The sequence below is a fragment of the Camelus ferus genome, chromosome 11 (assembly GCF_009834535.1).
Source record: "Camelus ferus isolate YT-003-E chromosome 11, BCGSAC_Cfer_1.0, whole genome shotgun sequence".
NCBI classification, from domain to species: Eukaryota; Metazoa; Chordata; class Mammalia; order Artiodactyla; family Camelidae; genus Camelus; species Camelus ferus.
The window spans coordinates 49,532,477-49,555,902 of record NC_045706.1 but is presented as its reverse complement, the minus strand read 5'-3'; the positions used below and the strand labels follow the sequence as shown (position 1 = coordinate 49,555,902).

General features: G+C 37.8%; 1 protein-coding gene across 4 annotated transcripts; it reads right to left on the bottom strand.

Annotated features, from left to right (window-relative positions):
* Positions 1 to 1,176: 1,176 nt before the first annotated feature.
* Positions 1,177 to 21,186, bottom strand: SUPV3L1 (Suv3 like RNA helicase). Of its 4 annotated transcripts, XM_014556279.2 has the most exons (16): positions 20,827 to 20,959; positions 20,231 to 20,319; positions 15,673 to 15,750; positions 15,201 to 15,308; positions 14,141 to 14,255; positions 12,788 to 12,956; positions 11,018 to 11,129; positions 8,765 to 8,842; positions 7,646 to 7,737; positions 6,470 to 6,650; positions 5,821 to 5,914; positions 4,884 to 5,103; positions 3,541 to 3,621; positions 3,010 to 3,186; positions 2,499 to 2,647; positions 1,177 to 1,650 (listed from the first exon to the last, which is right to left on the bottom strand). In XM_014556279.2, the coding sequence occupies exons 2-16, from the start codon at positions 20,286 to 20,288 to the stop codon at positions 1,221 to 1,223; spliced, it is 2,142 nt and encodes a 713-aa protein (XP_014411765.1). In that variant the 5' UTR covers positions 20,289 to 20,319; positions 20,827 to 20,959; the 3' UTR covers positions 1,177 to 1,220. The 4 variants fall into 4 exon arrangements, with proteins under 4 accessions (XP_014411765.1, XP_006181237.2, XP_032347427.1 ...); XM_006181175.3 differs by lacking the exon at positions 20,231 to 20,319 and having other exon boundaries at positions 20,827 to 21,186; XM_032491536.1 differs by lacking the exons at positions 12,788 to 12,956; positions 15,201 to 15,308; positions 15,673 to 15,750; positions 20,231 to 20,319; positions 20,827 to 20,959 and having other exon boundaries at positions 14,141 to 14,245.
* Positions 21,187 to 23,426: the final 2,240 nt, after the last annotated feature.

The window sequence follows — 23,426 nt, the reverse complement described above, 5'->3', positions numbered from 1 at the left end:
GCAAGGGAGAAACAGTGCCACCTGTTCGGTCTTTATTTCTATGAAGGCAAAGGTTAGGAAAATAAAGAATTGCCATCTGAATTGAATGAAATATCATCTGGACTCTCAATGACTGAAGAAAAAAGTCAGAGATGACTAGGTTAGCAAACTTGGCTGTTCCTTGACCAGTTGCAACCAAATCAGGTTTAATTCTTCCTCTGAAGTCAGCCTCAACTTAGCAGTAGCTCACAAACTTAGTTCAGTTCTTTGAATGATCTAAGAACTCAATTCACAGCCTAGAATGAACCCAAACCTTCAGATTCACTTATGAAACACTTCCTGTATACCAGGCCCTGTGCTAAATGGCATCTCATCACATTTAACCTCTCAAACAACTCTAAGTAGGTGTTATTGTCCATCTTTTTCAGATGCAGAGCCTAACCCCTAGAGAGGGCAAAGTTACTGAGCTGGTAGTGATGAGAGAAGCTAAATCAAAGCCTGTCCAACTCCAAAGCCTATGTTTACCTCCTTTTAGCTGTGTCTCTAACCAAGGCTTAAAACTTTGTTGGACAAGTAAAGGTCACTATGCATCAGACTGGCCTTTGGATACAGGAAGACCACCCATTCTATGTAAAATAGTCCACTAGTACCACTCTCTTCCCTTATTCTACTACTTTCTAGCATTTATTTCTGAAATTACATCCATTCACAAAGACTGATGGTGCTGCTATATTCCAGGCACCACAGGTATAACAGTGAACTAGACAGATGACAATATGTGCCCTCACAGAACTGACATTATTTATTTGTTAACTTATTCCTGTCACCATATCAAAATATAATCTACATGAGGGCAGGAACATTACCTGTATCACTTACTGCATATTTCCAGCACCTAGAACAGCCTCTGTTACATGGGTACAATAGACAGCAATGCCTATCAAAGAATTCCACCCATGACATCCTCAGCAAAGGTGTAGAAAACTGGTCAAAACAGCTCACCAAACTGATTTTATTCCCATGCACAGTTCCTTATAGTGCATTGTCTCAGTGCTATACCAAAAATGGCCAAAGCTCTAAATACAATCTCCAAGACACTGAAACAAACAACAGTTAAGAGTTAATTTTCCTCTAAGCAAACAAGCAGTAAAAGAGAGCCACCATACCACAGCAGGCAGTAAATGCATATGAAGAAAAAAGGGTTTTAAAATAGATTTTTATTTGTAAAAATAAAAATAAAGTTAATCTGAATCAGGTTCCTTCTTCTTTCTTCTTGTCCCTTTTGCATAAGTCCCAGATTCTGTTCTTTCTTTGCCATGCTCCGTTTGTTGTGTCATCCACTCTTTTTCTAGCTGTTTCAGCATGTCTGCAGTGAGGAGTCCTTGCTGCACCAATCTGGAAGCAAGGGATTTCTCTCCTGCATCAGGGGCGAGTGGCTCAGCAGCTTTACTCCCTAAAACTTTGCTGCGATTCCTTCTAGCTTGGCTCTTTGATGTTCCTGACAAACGGGACTGGCTCTCTGATAAGCTCTCCAAATTCAGCAGTTTATATGTCTCTGAAATTTTAATCAGTTTGGTGATGTTGTGGACACCATCTTGGATAACGTCATCGAGTTGTTTCTGGAGATCTCGAACAAGGCTGGCATCTGGAAACATATCTATAAACCGGTAGCTGGGGGAAAAAACATTACACTAAAGGAATGGCTCTTATCATAATTGCTAGACTAATCTTAATGACATAACTACATCTTGATACTGATTAATTCAAAATATTCTGTTTCTGCAAACTGTGATCAGCGCCTTTGCTCAACCTTTATTTCTGCCCCAATGCACCTGAGGAATATGTCCTGACGGGAACAGATCATTACTTGCATCTTAAGTGATTATGATATGCTCCCCTACTGGGACATGCCCCTTCTTTGAGAATCAATGATCTAGAGCAGTACCTCTCAAGTTGTGATGTACACACAAATTACCTCAGGATCTTGTTAAAATGTAGAATTTGATTAAGTCCGTGGTGGGCCTGAAAGTCTCTATTTTTTTTTAAAATCCCTACCAAGTCTAAATAACCTTTTATTTATTGGGGGCAGGGTGGCGGGAATTAGATTTATTTAGTTAGTTAGTTTTAATGGAAATACTGGGGATTGAACACAGGACCTTGTGCATGCTAGGCAGGGATTCTACCACTGAGCTATAACTACCCCGCCTCTGAAAGTCTCTACTTTTAACGAGATCCCAGGTGATACCAATGCTTTTGGTCCAGGGACCACTATTTGCATAACAAGGATCTAGTGAGTAAACTTTCTCACCTACCTATCTTAACTAGAATTATAAGAACTCCTGAAGTCATTTTTGGAATGGGTATAAACTAGGCTCAACTGCCTTAACGGACAATAAATATAAAATAGAGCACCCTGCAAATATGTGCCTAATTTGAAAGTGCAAAAGACCATTCATAAAACCTTTGATCTGCCCTCTTACTTGGAAAAACGAGAGCACTTAAAGGAGAAAATTTGGTACCTCAGCCACAGGTAAAGGTCCAAGACATCATGGACAGCTTCAAGATCCATGAGGTCTTTAATATTCTTAGGTGGAAGTAACGGCCATTTAATATACCGGCGTAACCATGAGAAGGTCAGGGGCTCATTCCTGCTGTACTGTCTGGCAAACTGAGAGAAACAGAAGAAAGGGGTTTGGTAAAAGAATCAGAATTCACTTCAGTCTGTGATTAGAAAAGAAAGAACAAAATGTTAACAGTGACTGTATCTCAACAGGCAGGCTGGTTTCTTTCCTTCTTTATACTTTTCTACATTTTCAAGAACATTTAATACTTTTAAAAAGGCACTTAAAAAAAAGAGGATGATTTCCTTCTTTTCCCAAAGAAAAGAGGAGCCATTTATATATAAGTTCTTACACAGTATTTCATATTAAAGAGTACTCTCTGATTGTTTTATTTTGAATAACAAAGTAATATTTGGGGAAAATGCCTCAACTTGAAACAACTCAAAATATCAAAAAGATAAGGGCTCACCTGTAACAATGAAGAACAGACAAAAGGCTGCTTCTTGTTGATAGGGGCTGTGCAGAAAACATACCTCACTCGTAGACTTAACGGAATATGCTGGATCAACTCTGCAGAAAATTTAAAATCATCCATATTGCAGACAAAATACTGCCCATCAACTTGTGAAAAGTCTACAAAAATATCCTGGTGGGGGGAAAATATATTAAATTACTGGACGGCCTAGTTAGGCATGAATAAAGTACTCAAGTCTACAAAAGACAATCACTTTAATCCATCAACAGACTTCCAGAAAGGCCTGCCTAAGTCACTGCCTCCTCAAGCTACTAGCCTTCCCCCATGGCCTTAACCTGAAATACTCAGAAAATTCCTCAGGACAAAAGTCCCAAAAGATTCTGAGAGAAAGCTTTCACTTACAAGATAAACTACATGAACAGCAACTTCACAAAAACAGACTATCCATTCATGTCTATGAGGTTACCCAGTAACTGTTTGACGTAACAACATTTTTAGAAAAGAGATTTAAGAGTTTCTACTTACAATGAGATTAGAAAGTGTTGTGTCAGGGAGATGGTAGGCAAACATTTCAATCTGTTCAGCAGTTGGATGAAGACCAGCTGCCTTTGATTAAAAAAACAAAAACCCATAAGCATTTTTTTTTTAAACAACAAGTTTCCTTAAGTTATTTTAAGATAAAGTCCTATATTCAGGGTAAGCTCTTGCCAAATGAGTTAAGTGAGAAGAGTTTGAGTAAAATAGAAAAAAAATCATATTTTGCCATTTATTACCAATAGGAAAGTCATCTGATGAGATGACTCACTAAAATGAATCAAGGATTCCTATTGAGTAGTCAATCTTTCACTTACATTTTAGTTATATTTCTAAATCTATGATGATCTGACAGAGTGCCAAAAATAGTTTCCAGGGTCTCAATTCTCTCCATTTGAACAAAAATGAACAAGGAAAATCCGATCACTTTAACCAGGGCAATAAAACTGACATACATATATACAAGAGAAAATGTCCAAACTGAAGATCAGTTATCTCTTTAACTGTATATACTGCAATGTTAAGAACTGCCCACAAGTAAATATAAGCAAGAAAAGAAGTGAGAAAGGGAATGGGATAAAGAATGAGGAAAGGAGAAGAGAGAGATGAATCATGGGATGGAGGAAGAGTATGAACACAAGAAATGAGATACACAAGAGGGAAATGGGGAAGTTCCATTATCAACTGCACTCTTAACAAAAGCTACAGAAATGATTTCAACCATGGCTTTCCTCCAGGAACTGTTCCTTGCATTATCTCATTTACATATCCCTTTACCTAGGGTCACTAAAAATGAGATAAGCCATGTTAAGTGAATTTTCCAGGCAACTTTAAATTGTACCAGTTAGTTTGCTTAAAATATATATATTTCTGCCTCATTAACTACACTAACCAAAATTTAACCTTGTCTTTACTGGCTCAAAGTTGTATGGCTTGATGCTGTTTTTGCCCCACACTCAAAGGTTTCTTCTCAAGTTTCTGGCAATTTTCAGCCTGCTGACACAGCTGTGTGCCCACCTGAAACAACTGTGTCCCTATCCCACCTACTGCTAGATTATATGAAGAACTAAAGGTAACTCAGGTTTACTAAGCTTGTTATATTATAGTTATACTTCTAAAATCTGAATCTTTCACTTGCATGCCATTCTCTGACCCGGGGGGTCTCTATGCCTCTCCAAAGCAATTAGGCAGGGCTTTCTTGACATGATTTTCATCGCATAAAATTTTTTTGCTTATTTGTTTCCAGGTGTCTTGAGGCAAAAGCCTGGAAAGTGGGTCAAGGAAGGAATGACTGTACTCCACAGAGAAGAAGCAAGGAATATGTCACCCCTTACCTTTATAGGATCCACAGGCCTATTCAAAATTTCCCTTAATAAACTGAGGTCTTCTCGATTCATTGTTGTAACCTCTCCTTCTTTAAACTTTGAACTGAATCTACCAGCTCTGCCAGCAATCTGCAAAGCTTGAGAGGTGGTGATTGGTTCTATTTCTCTCTCTCCCTTTTCATTGATACTGGGTTTCATAAGGGAATAAAAAATAATTCTCCTTATGCTCCTGAAATAGAAATAAAAATGATCTCACAGACTGATATCTGAAAAGCCCTCTATCATCCAGTTCATTGCAGAAATGCTCACTCTAATTCTAATCTAGGCCTACTTGCAATATTGCCCACTGTTGACAAAATAAGGTAAAGGGGGTGTGCTGGTAACTCTTTTTCTTCCCTTTCAATAACATTTTTTTAAACAACTGTGTAAATTTGCTAAAAAGCATCAAATTATACACTTTAAATGAGTGAACTCTACAGTATGTAAATTATACCTCAATAAGGCTACAGAAAATAATTTTACAAATAACACAAAGTGCTCTCAGATGGCTTTTAAATGTTGGCTGCTATTAACAGCTTTGAATAGTTCATCCATAAAGACAAATTTGCCTTCATTCCCCAGAGAGGACTATTTAGGCTTCATACTGTTAGCCCTTAAAGATAATGGCTAACCCCACATGCATAACAGGCACACAATTTGTTGACTGAGACACTGAAAATAAAGTGAGGAAATTTAACAGGTTAGCAGCACTCAAAAGTCCTAGTGTTATGTGATATTTTTACTTTATCCCCTCAACAGGGTAAGCAAGATAAATCTCAGCTCTATACCATAATAATACTCATTCTCCTAAATCAATGTGTTTGGTCATTCTGATAACAATTAGAAGTTTTTTTAATTGCCACCTAACCCACTGAATATCCATGATTATTAAGAACAAATTACTTACAAATTAAGTCCCATGCCAATTGCATCTGTAGCAACAAGGATTTTGCATGGATCATCAGGATCATTAAACTTTTTTGCCTGAGCAAGTTTCGTCCCTAAAATAAAACAGTTTACGTTAAGTAAGTGTTCTCAATCTTTTACTATATCACACTATGTATGTCTTGGAATCTCTTACCTCCTACTCTCCATTTTTATGGATAAAACTTACTGTTTCAAACTTATTTCTTTAATATCCTCAAAGAGTCACTTATCCTTTCTTTCTACGCCTTTAAATATCCCCACACATAGCAACATAATCCCCTACCACACTAGCCTTATCATTTCTGAGGACACTTATTAACAGATTTCAGGACTACAACTTTAAGAATATTACCAACTTTACATCTTAATAACATTTCTGTAAGATCATCAGCTCAACATTTAAAATATAGTCTAATAATAGCTACAATCAACAAGAACTATAAATAATTAAAATAATTCTATCCCTATAAGATGAACTAGATAAAATATTTATTTTACATGACCTACAACAAATCATACACCAGGCAACCTAATTCCATATCTTTCACTGTGTTTTCAATACATATTCTCAACATAAATGGAAAAAATAAGAGACTTCACATCCTGTCGTGATGAAAGCCAATAATTACCAGGTGGGAGACTGCCATATATAACAGCTGATTCCAATCCCCGAATTTCAATCTGTCGACTCACAGAATAAATATCATTCTTGCTAAAACAGACAATGCAATCCCCAGGCCGAAGGTTGTCTAAAGATTCTAGTGCATGATCCAGCACAGAAATTGGGGTAAGCCTCTTATAGTTTCGAACCTACAATTAAAAACACGATATTGTGAAGTAATACACCTAACTCAACTTGTGACTAATAATTAAGTGAAAAACTCAAAATCAAGAGTAGCTAAAAATGAACAAGTTCCAACTTTTTAAAGGGAAGATACAGAAAAACATTTATTTTGATATTATGTTACGATCAGTTATCGGTATTTCTGAATTAATAAAATGTTATAGAGGGTTTCATGAATTTTCAAAGCACTTTCCTATATATTTGATTTTCATGGCAACCTGGTTAAGTTCAGAAGGGTTATTGACTGTTATTTCCATTTTATGAAAGAGTAAAATAAGAGCCCAATAAAAGATCAGATCTGATGGGGGTTTTTCTGGTTCTAGCCTTCTGTGATTTGCCTAAAAACACAAAACAAATAATAGCAAAGCCAGTATTAGAACCTAGAATTTCTTCCACTACATTCCACCATCTCTCCCTGAAAGCTGAGCACAAAATTAAAGTAGCAGATCAATTTTAAAATATTTCTTCATCTTATTATAGAAGTCTGGTAAAGAAAATGAAAAGTAGGACTAAAAGGAAATCCTACTTTTCAGTCACTTTGTATTCTAGGAATTTGAAAAAGGGATACAAACTATCTCTACCAATTAGGTATGTATCAAAGTCCCCAGTATCTGATGTCTGACACTTTGAAAATCACAAACTTCTGCTGAGTCTCAAACTTCCAACATTCCTGATTTATTTAATTCTAAAGAGATCTGCTCAAATTCCAAAAGGTTTTGTCAAAGAAAGATAAAGAATCTCCTGTCCTTTTGGAGACTTAGGGTGTGATGCCACTCGACCAGAACTTTGGATCATGAGGTTCAACCAACTATGTATGACCTAGTCAAGTTACAAGGAAATAAAGCTTTCTTTTTAGTTAACCTCTGATTTCGCCACTATCTGGGGCCTAAGAAGCCACTGCCTGGGTACTCTGGGCTATTTGCTATATGCTACCTTGGGAACAAAGCTTATAATCTAGTACCTCCACATCCTCCCCAGTCGTGTACATGAGCTCAGTAACCAGGTCAATAGCAGCAGATTCTCCACACAAATGGATTTCTTCAGCACAGAGTCCTATTAAATGCAAAATCAGGATTTTTAGAATTTTAAAAATATAAAATCATATATGCAACACTTTACATACCAAAAATACTTTGTTCGCTTACCTACTGCTTTACAACTATAACAACTTGTTTTCATAAATATTATCTCTTTGATTCCTTAAAACTAAAACCTTCTTGTGGGCAAAAAGTAGTACCATTTTTCTAAATCTCAGGGCTTTTAAATTCCTTTAGCCAAGGTTTTCGGTCTACTAGAGAGTGAAGTTAGACAGAAGAACAACCTGGCATTATTTTCTGATGGTTAGTCCTAAACATCAGTCCTATACTTTTGTTTTTCAGATTAGGCTCCATGGAATCACTGAGGTGCCTCAGAGGCTGAGGGCTGGTGGATAGAAGAAACTCCAAACTCCTGACCCCTTAGCATATCTACTTTCATCTATCTTATATTACAGGCTTCAGTGTACTCTTTGTTTGAAGAAAGAGTTCAGCTATTTGTTTTAAAATCTGGAAACATCTGCTCTACAACATGCTGATTAAAAATTCACTCCAGTATTAAGTAGGAGAAACATTCATGTCCATGGACCTCAAGAAGTCCACCTTCAGAAGTCTATTCTAAATAAATAAATAGCTACAGCCACAGAGATTTTTACTCCATCATTAATAACAGGGAAAAATGTTCAACTCTGGAACAAATCACAGTTGGTCTCCCATATCCACAGGTTCCACATTCACAGATTCAACCAATTGAGGATTGAAAATACTTTGGCATGAAACATCAAAATGTTAATAGCGGTTGTGTAAATACAGCAAGATTTGGGCACTTTAATTAAATGGTTATGCTAATTCTGTAACAGGAAAAATTGACTTTCCATTATTAAAATTATATTTAAAGAATAAAACTCACAGTTAGCTGATGTTTTTGTTTGATTTGTATCAAAAAGAGAGTATATAGCTGGCTCTATTTAGCAACGTCAAGCAGACAAATGCATCTCAATGCAGATGTCACACAGCATAGGTTTTATACCATTAAGACCACCAACCTAGCAGTGCTCTGGTCCAGGCCCATCCTCTGGCTGGATCTTTAATCATTTGAATTTCATCGATCACGGCTACTTCATCTTAAAATAAAAGGTTATCATGAGCAATACAATCTACTTAAGTAGTATTATAAACAAATTACAATACCAAAATTCAAGCTTTCAACACCACCATAATCATCATTATCACTCACTAAGTGCTTCTTTTCTGACAGGCTTTACAATTATAACTCATCTAACCCTCACAACAAATCCATTAAATAAGTACCAGCATTACTTATATTTACATTTTACAGAAGAATAAACTGAGACCCAGAGAAGTTAAGTAACTGGCCCAAGGTTTTGCAGCATGTGCAGTTAGTTAAGTTTAAGATCTAAAAACATGAAATTCAAACCCAGACCATCTCCAATGTTCATAAGCTCAATCACTCTACTGCACTGCCTCTCAAACTGAGTAGGCTCATTTTTTGTACTGACTGCAATTTTAGAGGCAGCCTAAAGAATCTGCCTAATAAGAACACATCCACACAGCAGGAAAAGAATCCCTTGGGAACAAGGAGTAGACAGCAATAAATGAAGCATTTCAACCTCAGGAACATAGAAGGTATCAGAAGCAGAAAGTGGAGTGGAAAGTTTAATTCCCTGAGCTCCAGCTCTGCTCATTCGTAGGGTTTTAAGCTCATGACTACAGTAAAAATAAGTGCCCCATTTTATTTTCTAATGTCAAAATGTTTCCAACCATATTATTTTATTCTTTTTAAGTCATATAAATTATATTTTAGTTTCTTCCCAAAAACACCAAGGAATTGAGAAGAGTACAGTAAAGAAAGAAAAATTTAATATGCCCACAATGACATCTGGAAACAAAAGAAAGCTAATTTTATACTGCAAAGCCGTCAGATTTAAAATTATTTACCATATCTGGGTGTATACAAACAAGATTACAAAAGAGGAAACAGAAGAGGGAATTTTGATTTATATGTGCTATTTTAATTTTTACAATGTATTACTTTTAGAATAAACTGATTTTTTAAAAACTATCCATTTACTCAGAAAGCTAAGATTATTAAAATTAAAAAAGCAAGCTACCAAATAGTATATAATATATAATCCCTATTTTACTTAATATACACACCCGCCAATACACACGTAAGTATATGCACACACAATACAAATACAAAGTCTGCAAAATACACACCACAGGGTTAACATTTATTGATTATGGATGTGTGAAATTGGGAGATTATATATATTTTTTTCTCTTTGGATTTATTTATATATTTTATACAATGAAGAAATGATTACCTACATAATAAGGAAAAAGCTAATTTTCATTTAAAATATGTTGGAAACTATAGTACTTAAGTAGAAGTTTACTGTGGTGCTATATATAATAGTGAAAAACTTTAAACAACCTAAATATTCTTTAATAGAGGAATGAATAATTTTAGTCATAAGATGGAATACTATATAACAGCTTAAATGAATAAATTTGATATACACGTAAACAAGACTAGACCTAAAAACGTGTTGTGTCGGCGGGGAGGGTACAGCTTAGTGGCAGAGTGCATGACTAGCATGCATAAGGTCCTAGGTTCAATCCCCAGTACCTCCATTAAAACTAAATCTAAAAAAATCTAACTATCTCCCCTCAAAACAAACAAACAAACAAACAAAAATTAAATAAATAAGTAAATAAACAAAAACATGTAGAATAAAAAGCAAGTTGTGGAACAATAATGCAATATAATCATGTAAATGTTTTAAAACATGCAATCTATAGTATTGATAGGCAATATTTATCAGTGATACAAAAAAAAAAAAGACAGAAAAGCTATATACTAAATATCTGATAGCAGTTGGATCAAAAGTTGGTGGTGGTGCGGGGGACATATAGCTCAGTGGTAGAGAGCACGCTTAGCATGCGTGAGGTCCTGGGTTCAATCCCCAGTATCTCTACTAAAACGAAAAAAAAAAGGAGGGGAGAGGAGACGAATTGGGGAGTGGTACAAAGGAAAATCACACTAAACTTTTCAGTTAAGAAAAAAAAGGGAAAGAAAGTTTAAAAATAAACATGACAGAAAGTTTGGCATTTTTAAGTGGTGGTTAAATAATGGATATCTGCTGTACTATTTTCCCTTCTTTGTCTTAACTTAAAATTTTTTTTCACAATAAAAAACACATTCCACATGTTCATCTATGTTTTAAAATTAAAAAATACTAAACCATAAAGTTTTTAAAATAGTGTATACATACAAGGAGTTGTAACACTGCACATCTCAACAGTACAAGCAACGTGGGCAGCCTGTTTCCCATCTGACTCTACTGTCACACGCTCTTCACCTGTTACCAAGTCACATGGGACACCCTAGGATGACAAAAAGACTGGCATTATTTCCACCTGGAAAACAACAGAAAAAAGAAGTTTGGGGTGTTTAATAGAGTATTCTCTCCATTACATTCCAATTTACTTGTCTAATAGCTGAAACAAAATATTGCCAATCTTTTGAAAAAATTTTTAATGAAAAAAGCCTCTCTCTTACATAAGCTATAAAAATTTGGAAACATTTCAAATCAGCTAAATTCTCAGGTAATAAAAGCATGAGAAACTGTAGCAGTTTCACTTTTTAATTTTGTACTATTTCATTAGTTTCTGTACTATTTATTAAAATGAAATGAATTATGTTCAAAAAATATAATAAAATTTAAGAATATAAAGACTTCCTAGTATATTTCTTTGAGAAGGACCAACATCAATGCTATGGTAGATCTGAGTGATCAATCACCCCAGTCTGCCCAAGACTGAGAGGTTCCCCAGGACAAAGAATATTTGGTGCTAAATCTGGGAAAGTCCAGGCAAACTGGAACAGCTGGTCTACCTAGTAGCCGAAAACAAATTATGAGGAAACACCAGATACACCCAAACTGAGTGACAGTTTACAACACAGCTGACCTGTAGTCTTCCAAAATGTAATGGTTACGAAAGACAAAGAAAGACTGAGGAATTGTCTCAGATTAATGGAAACTAGAGACATGACAATAAAATACAGTGTGAGACTCTAGACAGAATCAGTGGGGAGAGGAGTGGGACGGGAGTGGAGTGGTGGTGTTATTGGACAATTGGCAGAATTTGAATATGGACTATGGGTTAAAATATGGTATTCTATCAATATTAAATGGCTTGCTTTAGATGAATATCGTAAGGTTATGTAAAAGAAAGTCTTTGTTCTGAGGAAATACTTTTAAGTATTTATGAATAAGGAGGCATTATGTATGCAAATTACACAAATTATTCAGAACAAAAAATACAGAATGCAAACTACCTACCAAAACTGGTTAAATCACATTATAAAGTCATAATAAAACAATGAACCAAAACGTGGCCCATTTACTGAAATGATGCATCACACCACAGGGAATTCAGTCCTTTTCAGGTTTGAAAAGGTGGCTTCAGTCTTTATCATTAGTTCTAGCTGATAGCATCAGAAGTCTAATCTAAAAAAGGTAAATTAAACATTCTAACAGATTAGTGATTAACTCTAAGGCGGCAAAGGAGGGGCTCAGAGGGAGTTTCAGCTATATCAATAATACTTTATTTCTTAAAAAAGTAAAAAAAAGAAAAACAAGTATGGCAAAATGTTAGAATCTGATGGGAGTTGGGCAGCGGATTCAGATTATTTGTATGTTATTCTCTGTATTTCTCTGTATATGTGAAATATTCTGTAATATTGTATTTTACTCACTCTAATAACACTTTTTTCACATTTTAGTATCTCAGAAATCAGGATACCTCTTAACAAAGGATGGCATGTCAGAATTCAGTTGGGGGCATCATTTTCTTTCTCTGCTTTTTTCGTTGTACATAAAATAATGCTATGTCTTATAAATGATGGCTTCTTAGGTGCAATGCACATGGCAATTTTTGTTAACAGTAAATTACTACGTGTGCCCCTCCCCTCTGCCCCCTTCACTCTACCCTCCCCCAAATTAACAAGAAAAAGAGCAAATATCTGGTAATATACTAACAGCAGCATTACTCTTTTCGAAGATCTCATGTGCCAGTAATTTTAAAGGGCCACAATACACTCCAGATTTTGCTGACAAGTATTTCTGGATTGCATGGTAAGTCTTTCCACTGTTTGTGGGACCTGAATGGAATATTATCTTCCGCTGCATGGCTCTGGCTTCTGGGTACCTAGAACGTCAGCAGGTAAACAGCTTAATCCCATTAACTTCAAAATCCTGGCAAAGGTATCAAATGAAAAAAATTCCAATGAAATATCCTAACATTCAAAAGATAGTATCTTTGAAAAACTAAATTAAATGATAAGTTTCATATCCACACTAAAATGACTGCTTTCCAAGAATGATATTTACTAACTAGAGGAGAGGAAAACCCAAATGAAATTAATTTCTTAGATATTCTTGCCATTGTACAAATCTCTTTTCCCCCAAGACTCACTTCAGTTTAAACTGCTATCAGCTCTAGAGATACGTTCACATTATTTCCACAGCTCTACACAGCCCTATAAGTAAATACTCCCAGACTTCTGAATTTCAGCATATACAATAGAGTCTTCTGCTTCTGGCCATGATGAATGGTACTGGACTTGCCCTCTCACCATAAACAAGTACAAAACTGGACAAAATATATACAGCAGCTGCTTGGGGGCATGGACAACAGGCAGTGCAGGACTACAAGCCCTAAAAGAATAGAAGACTTGAGATGAGCCCTGCTGTACCCCAGCAGGGCACAGGGAGGTAGAAGCCAAGCAAAGTACAATAGTCCCACTGAGCTGAGCAATAGAAATCAAGTTCAAAGCCTACTGAAGCAGCTGGAATCTGAAGGCTAGAGTGTGAAAGAGAAGGAAAGGTAGAGCAGAGGGGAAGCCTTAAAGTCTGTGTGGGGGTTCCTTACATTCTTGGCCAAGGGCTGGGCTGAACATGTGCAGGGCCTAGCAGAGGACAGCTCGCTAAGAGTTCGAATGGAAAGTCTCAAAGAGGTGACAAAGTGCTAGAGATGTTGGAGTTCCAGCTACAACGTTGGTGAAGAGAGCTCATTAACAGCCTAGGTATTCAGCTGAGACATCAGAAAGGCCACATCTGAATTGTATGGATAACATTCTAAAGAAAGGGCTATTCTACATCTGCCCTAATAAAACCTAAAACCACATCTGACCAGGATGAAAGTAGGGACACCAGTTAATTGCCTGCCAGATTAACTGCTTATTTTTCTAGGGAAAACAATACAATCTAGACTACTTTATAATCTAGACTACTTATGATTTATCATCCAGCATACAATAAAAATATATAATGATTATTAAATTCCCAAGATTAGAAACTGAAAATTTCAATTCCACAAATAAAGAAACTAACCAGTTAGGTGGTATCCTCAGGTCACTGATTTTACGTAGATCATCCTTACAGTCCAAGACAGGAAATATCTGTTTTGCATGTCTCAAGAAAAATGGAAATAAATCATCCACATGAGCTGGAAAATAAAACACGGTTTTAACATGTGCAATCTAAATGTTACCCATAACTGAATCTAGTGAAAACTTTTTTCTTGGTGAGCTAAGTTAGCTAAGTTAGGGGGACATTGCCAGACTAAAAAGAAAAACCCCAGCATAGGAACTCTATCCTTTCCTGAGATCCTTTGTCTTACGTTTTCCTCCTTATTTCACTAATATTTTCTTGGAAGACAGAAAACTGGCTGTTAACCACCTGGTTCTACTTCTTTAATGCAAAGAAGTAAAGATCAGTATTGATAAAAGTTAATTAAACAAAGAACCTGGAAATATACATTAGAGAGAAGGCCTGTGGTTACTGAAGAGAAATACGGGTGGAAGTATTTTGTAAACTAGAGACCACTGCGAGACAAAATATGAAAGTGAATTGATTCCTCAGCAAGAAGTGTCCACACCTTAGTGGCTCTGAGGAGGGTGGGGCTGTGTCCCATTCTGCTTTGTATCCAGGTCCTACCTCAGTGCCTGGCCCAGGGCAAACTGCCTATGGGAACAGAACAATGATGTTCTTACATTGTTTTTCTTTTACGTCAAGAGCTTTGTCCAGATATGAGGGAGAAAGAAGCCAGTGGCAGAAACAGATGGAATCTATTATGTATTAATTCTATCTTTTGTGAAGGTTCATTTCACAGCAGCCTATATTACCACACAGTGAAGAGCAGACTGTGACAGACCAAGGCCTCAGTCTCCCTCCTGTCTAAGACATATGCGTGATTTAATAACTAGCTCAGGGAACCACTATAAAAGCAAAAGGACCTAGAAGGCCTCCTATGAAAGCACTGAATTATTTACAGAGGATGTCAACAGGGCCTATTCTAAAGCAAATAAGCCCTAACTAGAGAATAAACATGAAGTATAGGAAGAAATAGAAAGTATGTTCAATAGGATTTTAAGAGGTCTCTAAAACTTGCCTGCACTGAAGCAAATATCATTCAAAATAATGTGAATGTCCACATCCAGGGAATGAGACTGCATGATATAATTTCTAAAGCTTATGAAAGCTTGGTGGAAGAGACGAGCTGTGGGAAACACAAAATCAAAATAGGTAGGGCTTAGTTTTCATCTCATTTCTCATTTAAAAAAAGTACACATACACATCACACCTAACTCATTGAAGTACAGCTGGTTTGTTATGATCTGGGCTAAAACTGAAATCCTAGTACAACACGAAGGAAAGCTGAATACAGAGCTCCTTTGTGATGTGTCTGACTCACCAGTTGCATCTTGCCAATCTCCTGCTCCAACGGAAGCAAAAGTCAGGGGCATCCTCCAGATTACAGCTGTGTACTTACGTCCAGGCCACACAATGTCCCACATGATAATGACAAAAGTGTAATCTAAGCAGTAATAAAATATCTCTAATGGAAATCTTATTAGCCTTACCATCGAGTCCATAATCAGCACCCAGTTTCTGAATTTCCTTCCTCTTGTAAAATTTGTCTAAGATCTTCTTTACTTCATCTGGAAGAAAGATATAAAAATTTAACATATGTTTAACATTTGTTTTCCAGATAGAGAAATGCCCAAAAAGCAAAGGAAATTTGAAGTCCTGACACTCAAGACAGCAGTCTACTAAGTGTTCTAAGAACTTGAAGGTTTTAATTACAAGCTTTTACTGGTTTAATAGTGTCTAGAAAAAGTATAAAAGTAAAATGATGCAATATTCCTATTATATTGCAGAGGAAAAAGCAAGGTGCTACAGGATTAGAATCACCCTACCCTCCATCAGGCCACTTTTAGATAACCATGTTCTGTTTTGTTTACTTAAAGTCATCTGAACATCTAATAGTGAGCAGCTAAAAGATATCTAGAAAAACAACCAATACTGCATGGACCAGATCATTACGCTTTTATGTGAATAACTAAAGGAGCCAGGGATGATCGTTAGCTTCAAGATGACTTTAGGGAGAACAGATTACATGTATTTCATTCTAGATAGCATAACTAAAATTAGTGGGAAGTAAGGGAAACAGATTTCAGTGGAATTCATACAAGAACTTTCTAAAAGTTAGAGCAGGAAAAAGAGGTTGCCTCACAAAAATGCCAGCTCCTTGTCACTGAAAGTACACAAGCAAGACTTAGATAACTGTATTTCAAGAGTGATTGCAGAGAAATTACTGTGCTGTAGTGGAGGTTGAATTAGATGTCTACTGAAATAACATGCCACCATAAAAATTACAGGTGAAAACATTTTAAATTAATCAAGCTGAGACTGTATTAACATCGCATATATTAAAATACTACTGCGTTATTCTGTTGAGATGAACATTTTACTGATCCAGCCATATGCTCTACATCGCTGAAAAGGCAGGCCAAAACTGAGGATATAATCTTTGCCCAGGAGACACAGAAAGGCCAGATGGCCTATGTTTTTACTTCCTGCAAGAGTACCCACTACATTTTCATGCAGTCACAAAACACAAAACTCACTGAAGAAATTAAGACTGAAAGAAGCATCTCACCAGCAAAAATTTATTTCGCAAACTGCAGAAACTTTAAAATCGCTGGTTTTGCCATCAGGTTTGCTCACAACTAAATGTAAGATGCATACATGTATATCTCCCATCACAGGCAGCTATCCTGATGTTTCTGGGTTTTTGTTACTTTGTACCCAGTGGGGCCAACGTTTCTTTACAATAGTAGAAAAATCAGTGACAAATAAAAAAAGCACATGCAACTATCTGGGGAAATTCTGCTGACCTATAAACACAATACAAACTGAAAACATCACATTTATTAGAAAATTAACACATTTTCTATAACACTCCAGCGTTATGCAAGAATCATGATACTTATCATTCAATTTAAAATGCCTCAAAAATATGAGGTTGTTCAAGCTATGTGAACAAAACTAGTCAGGAAAGACCACATATTGTATGACACTATTTATATGAAATGTCGAACAGAACTAGAATGTGGATTAGTGTTTGCCATGGGCTGAGCAGAGGGGAATGGGGGCTAGGGGAATGGGAGTCATTGCTACTGGGTATGGGATTTCTTTTAGGGATGATGAAAATCTTCTAAAATTAGATCATGGTGATAGTTACATAACCCTGCAAATATACTATTTAATAACACAACTTAAATGCATGAACTTTATGACATGTAAATTATATTTCATAGCTGTTTTAAAAAATGATTACCCACACACATTAAAGTGAAGTTTCTCTGTTATTTTATCTAAAATTTAAAAGATAACTGCAGTAACATTAACACAATGGAAATATCACTGAAAAAATGTAATCTACTACAAAAGTATATGGAAACATAGTTTTGTTTTTCATAAAAATCAAACTTTAACTGGCCTGACTATGGGTCATAATTACTTCTCATTAAAAAAAATAACAGTTATTAAAGGAAACACTCTACGGATTTCAGCCACAGTAGAAATGACTCAGTCACTGCAACTTTCAACCAGTTAACAGCTTTCTTCCAGCTTCCTACAATGGAAGCTTGGGATTTAATAATAGGTTCTCTTCTAAAATGTAAATGTACCTCACATGAGTCTTTACACAAAAATGACCCACTTTACTCACTCCACTTACTTCCCAATGAAGAAAAAAGTATCTACTACTAACGCTCGGGACTGCTTAAACCTTATGATTTATCCATTTTGTTAAAATGTTTTAATTCACTTGTTTCACTATACTCATCAATAATTAACTAGAAGTCCATTTCTCAGTACACCAAAGCTACTTGCTCACTGGAGAAACAGGTACAAAAACTCAACTGCTTTGTAACAGAATCGGAAAGGTCAAAGCCACAGTGGAGACACAGGTGGAGAGAAGTGATCAGAATTGATCAGAACATCTCTAGGGCCCAAAAAGGAAATTCATAATCAATCCTGAAAAGATCAAAGGCTACCTAGTAGTGGCATTTAGTTTCCACTCTTTTAATATTACAACTAGTAGTATTACCACTCTTGGTGTTGAAGTATGAAGATGTACTGGAATACTGTTCTCAAGCTGAACCTTTCGTATCATCCAAAGGGAATTATAAAAAGTGGTAATAGATTTACTGAAACTGTCCCTATTGCAGCAGACAGCTGCATTAGGCCAAAAGCCTCTGACCTTTCTGCATCTCTCTCAGGTGATGGGTATGAGAGCTGACTATTTCCTTCACCCCTAAATGTGCCTGTACCTGATACACCTACATCAAATTATAATGGCTTTGTTAGGCCTCTGCTCTTTCTTAAGTTTCCTCTCGTAACCAACAGCACGATTCTCACCCAGGAAGCTAAATGTGCTCTGGTCAGACAAGTGTCACCTAACAGCCTAAGCAGAAACTGTCTCCATAATCTTGACCCCCTTAGCATTACACCCTAATTCTGTACTTCGTAAGTAATGTACCAGAATGTAACAGTCCAGGTGTTTTGACAAGCAAGCTTCCCCAAAACGCTGATTCCAGTTCACCCTACTAATAGGGAGCTAAAGTAGCTTCAACCCTCTTGTCACAGCTCTATGAGTCCAAGTTCCAATCCCAATCTGCATCTACCCATCTGCCACTACTATAATCTATGAGGAAACTGCCAAAACCTGCCTCAATTAATCCGATACCTTTCCTAGTTGTCACAGCTGCTAATAAAATTCACCATGAATATTATTTATTGTTGCTATCTCCTGTAAACAACCAATGATCAATCAAAACTCAGAAGATCATGGTCTGGAGTCCATGTAGCATCCCACAGGCAGCCAGGGCTCACCTAGCTAACCTCAATGCCTAGATGCTACCTTCCTTCTTCACTACTCCACTTGAGGCTATCCCAAACTTCCCGCTTAGTCAACTTTCCCAGAAAGAGGTGGGCCACTCTGCCATCAAAAGTGGCCACACTTCATTCATTGCTAGAACTTTCAAACACTTAGAAAATCATAATAGTGCCCAAAAGACTTCAAAACACTGCTCTGGTGGAGCTAGCTGATTATGAGTAGAAATACATCTAAGGAATTTCACACTAGCTATTAACAGTCTAAAGAAAGAAAGGCTTAGGAAAAAAAAATTCTTTACTTATACAATAACCTAAAAATACATATTTTGCTAAATCCTCACATCAACTTATATTATATAGGTGGAGTAGATTATTTGGGCTCCTAGAGGAAGCTTTCCCAGCTTCTATACATCCACAGATTCTACTGCAGGGTAATTCCATTTTTCAAATAGCAAATGTTTAGTACAAGTGATAGTTTACATTTGTTCATTCTTTTACACTTTTCAAAGTGCATTACCAAACATGTTATTACTTTTACAATCCAGAGATATAAGCAGAGAAAATATTATTCTCATTTTAGCATTTGGGAAATGGAGAAAAGGTAAGGAAATGGTAAATCAGGCCAGTCACTTAAGTGCTGTATGACTATCACAAATATGTACCATCTTTCTACTTGTAGTCAATTTACCTTCACATGGCTAAATGTGTTACCATCAACCAGGAAATATATATTATATATATAATAACACCTACTGTGTGACTAGAACAGTGCTTGGCACAGAGTCGCACATATTAGATATGCAACAGGTATTTGTCAGGGATAGACTGTCTACCTCATAAGGGTTATTGTGAAAATTAAATGAGTTACATGCTTAAGCAGTACCTGTCTCTAGTAAACACTCAGTATTAGCCATTGCTATTTTGAAAAAAAAAGAGAAGATGAAGATAGAACCACAGAGATATTCCAGGCAGAGGGAGTAGCATGTGTAAAAGGCCTGGAGCACAAGTGCACATTTCATCAACACGGCTGAAACAAGGAGCATGGCATGCAATGAAGCCTCTCCAAGAGGTACTCAGGTCAGATCAGGCAGGGCCTTCAAGAACTGGAGACCCTTTTAAACTGGGGACATTGGAAAAATATTAAACAATTTTTTTGCAGGGAAGCAACAGGATATCTTGCCACTTGCTGATGCTAAGCCATTCCCTTCTGGAGCCCTGGATGATCAGGGTACCTACCACCTTTGGCGAGCACACCCTTATCATGTTCTCCCTTGTAGTACAGCTGGTCATCCATATGTCCTTCCTCCCCACGAGACTGTAAGATTCTGGAGCGAAAGAGATCTGGATCTGAGTCTGGTTCTTCTTGGCAACCACCACACAGCCTAACACAGTCCCTGGTTTGCGTAGGTGCCCAGTCAATGAGAAAAAATCATGAAGGAAGTCCTCCTCTGGCTTTTTATTGCCCCACTCCCTTGGTCCCTTCTTGGGGGCAATAGTTCTGGGCAGCGGGAGAGGAAAAAGAGGGTGCTAAAAAATTAGTTGTCCACCTAACGACTCAAAAAAGGTGAATTGTTCCATCACAAGAGGGTTTAAACCGTTCAGAGGAGAACAGTGAAAGGGAGAAGGCAACTTCTAGGGCAGCAGGTTAAAAGATCAATCAGACACAGTCCCAAGCCTTTAGGGGCTCACAAACCAGCAAGGAAGGCAGATATGACAGGCACGATGACAACGCTCCAGGGGACCTCGGGTCTCCAGGGGAAAGGGGAGCAGCTTCCTCGAGCCTTAGCCCTGCAGACACCACCCCTGCCGCCCTCGCCAGCTCCTGCACTCACTCTTGTCCAGAGGGCGCGTTAGCTCGGCCCCGACGTCGCCATCCGCGCTGGGACCCTGAGGTTTCACAGTCAGCGGCACGAACAAGGACGTGTTCGGGGCTTTGGAGCCTCCTGAGGCAGAGGAAGAGGCGGAGGCAACGGCAGGAAGGCGCCCCAGAGCCCCAGGAAAGGGCCCGGTGTGGGCGCGAAAGGCAGAGCAGACGCCTGCCCGGTGGCCAGCGTGGCGCCCCGCGGGGAGCCGAGCCCACAGCAGGGCACACCGGGGGAAGGACATTGAGGCCGGGGCACGAAAGGAGGCTGGCTGGGGCGGCCTGACTGGAGAAGCCTGGTGACCCGGCGGCGGACAGTGACGCACACCGCCAGCGCCTACTGTCCTCAAAGACCCAGAGCAGGGAGTTGCCCAGAGAAACGCCCGATCAATAAGGAAAAAGTAGTGCCGTAAGATTGCTCATAAAGAGGAAAAGAAGCTAACAGTGAAAATCAGAAAAGATCAATTCTTGTAATTTGTTGTTCTCTTTTTTATTGGAGATTGGGGTCAGCTTTCTTTAAAGAAAAGAAAATAATCAGGCATCTTTGGGGATGTTACAGATGAGAGCCAGAGGCCCGCGAGATACGTCACGTGATGCAAACTGGCCCGGCGGGTAAGCGCGTGCTCTGCGGCGAGCAGAGTTCGTCCTTCAGATGGAGAGGCAGCTGCCATTGTGAGCACCATTGTGGCGTAAGGGCTAGGACCTTTGAAGCGCCTTTCCCAAAAATTGCTTGAATTATTACCTTTCGTTTCCTCATAGAACAGCGTTAGAGAACATAACTTGGTTCGCTCTTCATGATCGTTGCTAAGGAATTTTGTTCTTCAGGTTCTCGGGGAAACACGTTGTATGACACGTGTATTATACTTGAATATGAGTAGTTTGTGTACATGATCCTAGCAGCTGATATGTCACAACCGCATAGCAAAAATATGTACCTGGGCCAAAGTTTAGTTTCTTTTTCATCAGTTGAATATTGTGTCTTATGAGGTTGAATTCAAGATGTGCTGTTAGATTTTCCACATTTCTCTCGTACTTTTTCTTGGGCTGATGAGAGTTCGAGGAACTATTCATGCCGGAACTATAAGCCAGTTATTACATCATTTCTCGCCTCCCTACCTGTGAACCCTTTGGGTGCTTAGTACAACTACAATCATAGCACTAAAACTATTATAATTGTGTCCCAGAGTAATAGTTCTCAAACTTCAAGGTGCATCAGAATCATTTGGAAAGCTTGTTAAAAGCAAAATTGGTGGGGCCGTACTCCCGGAGTTTCTGATTCACTAGGTCTGACGTGGGGCCTGAGTGTTCGAGTTTCTAACATGTTTCCAAGTGATGTTGACCGTCCTGCTCTGGGTTACAGGTCCTTTAGGGTAGGACCAATGAAATAGCACTAACGGGATACTCAGGAAACACGCTGAATGTATTGTATTGCATAAATACAGAAATAAATGGGGGACAGGGAAAGGAAGTGGAAGATGTCCCTGGTGGTAGGGAATAAAATAAGCGAGTTGTCTTCTTTGCCTTTGCTATTAACAAAACCTGTTTATAAGGATTCACAAAAGCACATCCTTGTAGATTTCTCCCTACATCTCACATCTGGCATACCACATTTGGTAATTTGAAATTTCTAGTATTTTTCTAATGTAAGGTTATCTTGATCTAGATACTAAATTGTTTACCGCTAAGTGAATTTTTAATTTACCTTTAGAATCATGGAATAATAGAGCAGGAAGGGGTCTTAGAATCTGGTCCATTTTCCCCAAACCTAGGGAGGGGTCAACTATCAAATGTATTTGTGGAGCTTGTAAGTAGCATCCACATAGTCTGGCTCTGCTTTGTCTTGCTTTTTCTCCAGGGCCTGGTAAGGCTCCTAGAGAACCTAGTCTGTTTCCTTTATCAATAGTAAGTTGCATAATAGTTCTTATCCATAATTTCATGATATTTGGACACATTTTTTTTCTAAAGGACACCTTTAATTTTATAATCACTAAGCTTCATACATATATTCAGATGTTGAATGTATATTATGTGATAAGCACAAAATATAGCAAAACAGGCTGAGCCCTCAAGAAGTTTAATTCCATACAATTAAAAGTCTTCTGGGTAGGGAGGTCTAATTCAGTGGTAGAGTGCATGCTCAGCATGCACAGGGTCCTGGGTTCAATCCCCAGTACCTCCATTACAAATAAACAAAGGCTTCTAAAAGTGTGGTAAGCACAGTTCTGGAGGTGTACACAGCATCTTGGCAGCACAACAAAGGGACAGCTAACTCTTTGACTTGGAGATAAAGATGGTGTCAGACAAGAATGGCCTGGAGAATCTTGTAAGAAGTTAACTGAAGTTCAGTGGATACTCCAGGTCTGGCATTACTGGAGCTGGTTTGTTTTGTGATAGGGAATTTAAACTTTTCCTGGAATCTGGCCACTAAAAGATTTTAGATAGGGGAGTGACATAAGAATTATGCTCATAGAAGATCCCAAGCCTAAAAAGGGATCTTATATTTAAGGGTGCACATTTTCCCCACTATGCCTTTATCTGATTTGAAACTTTAAAATGTGTTACATTTCAATC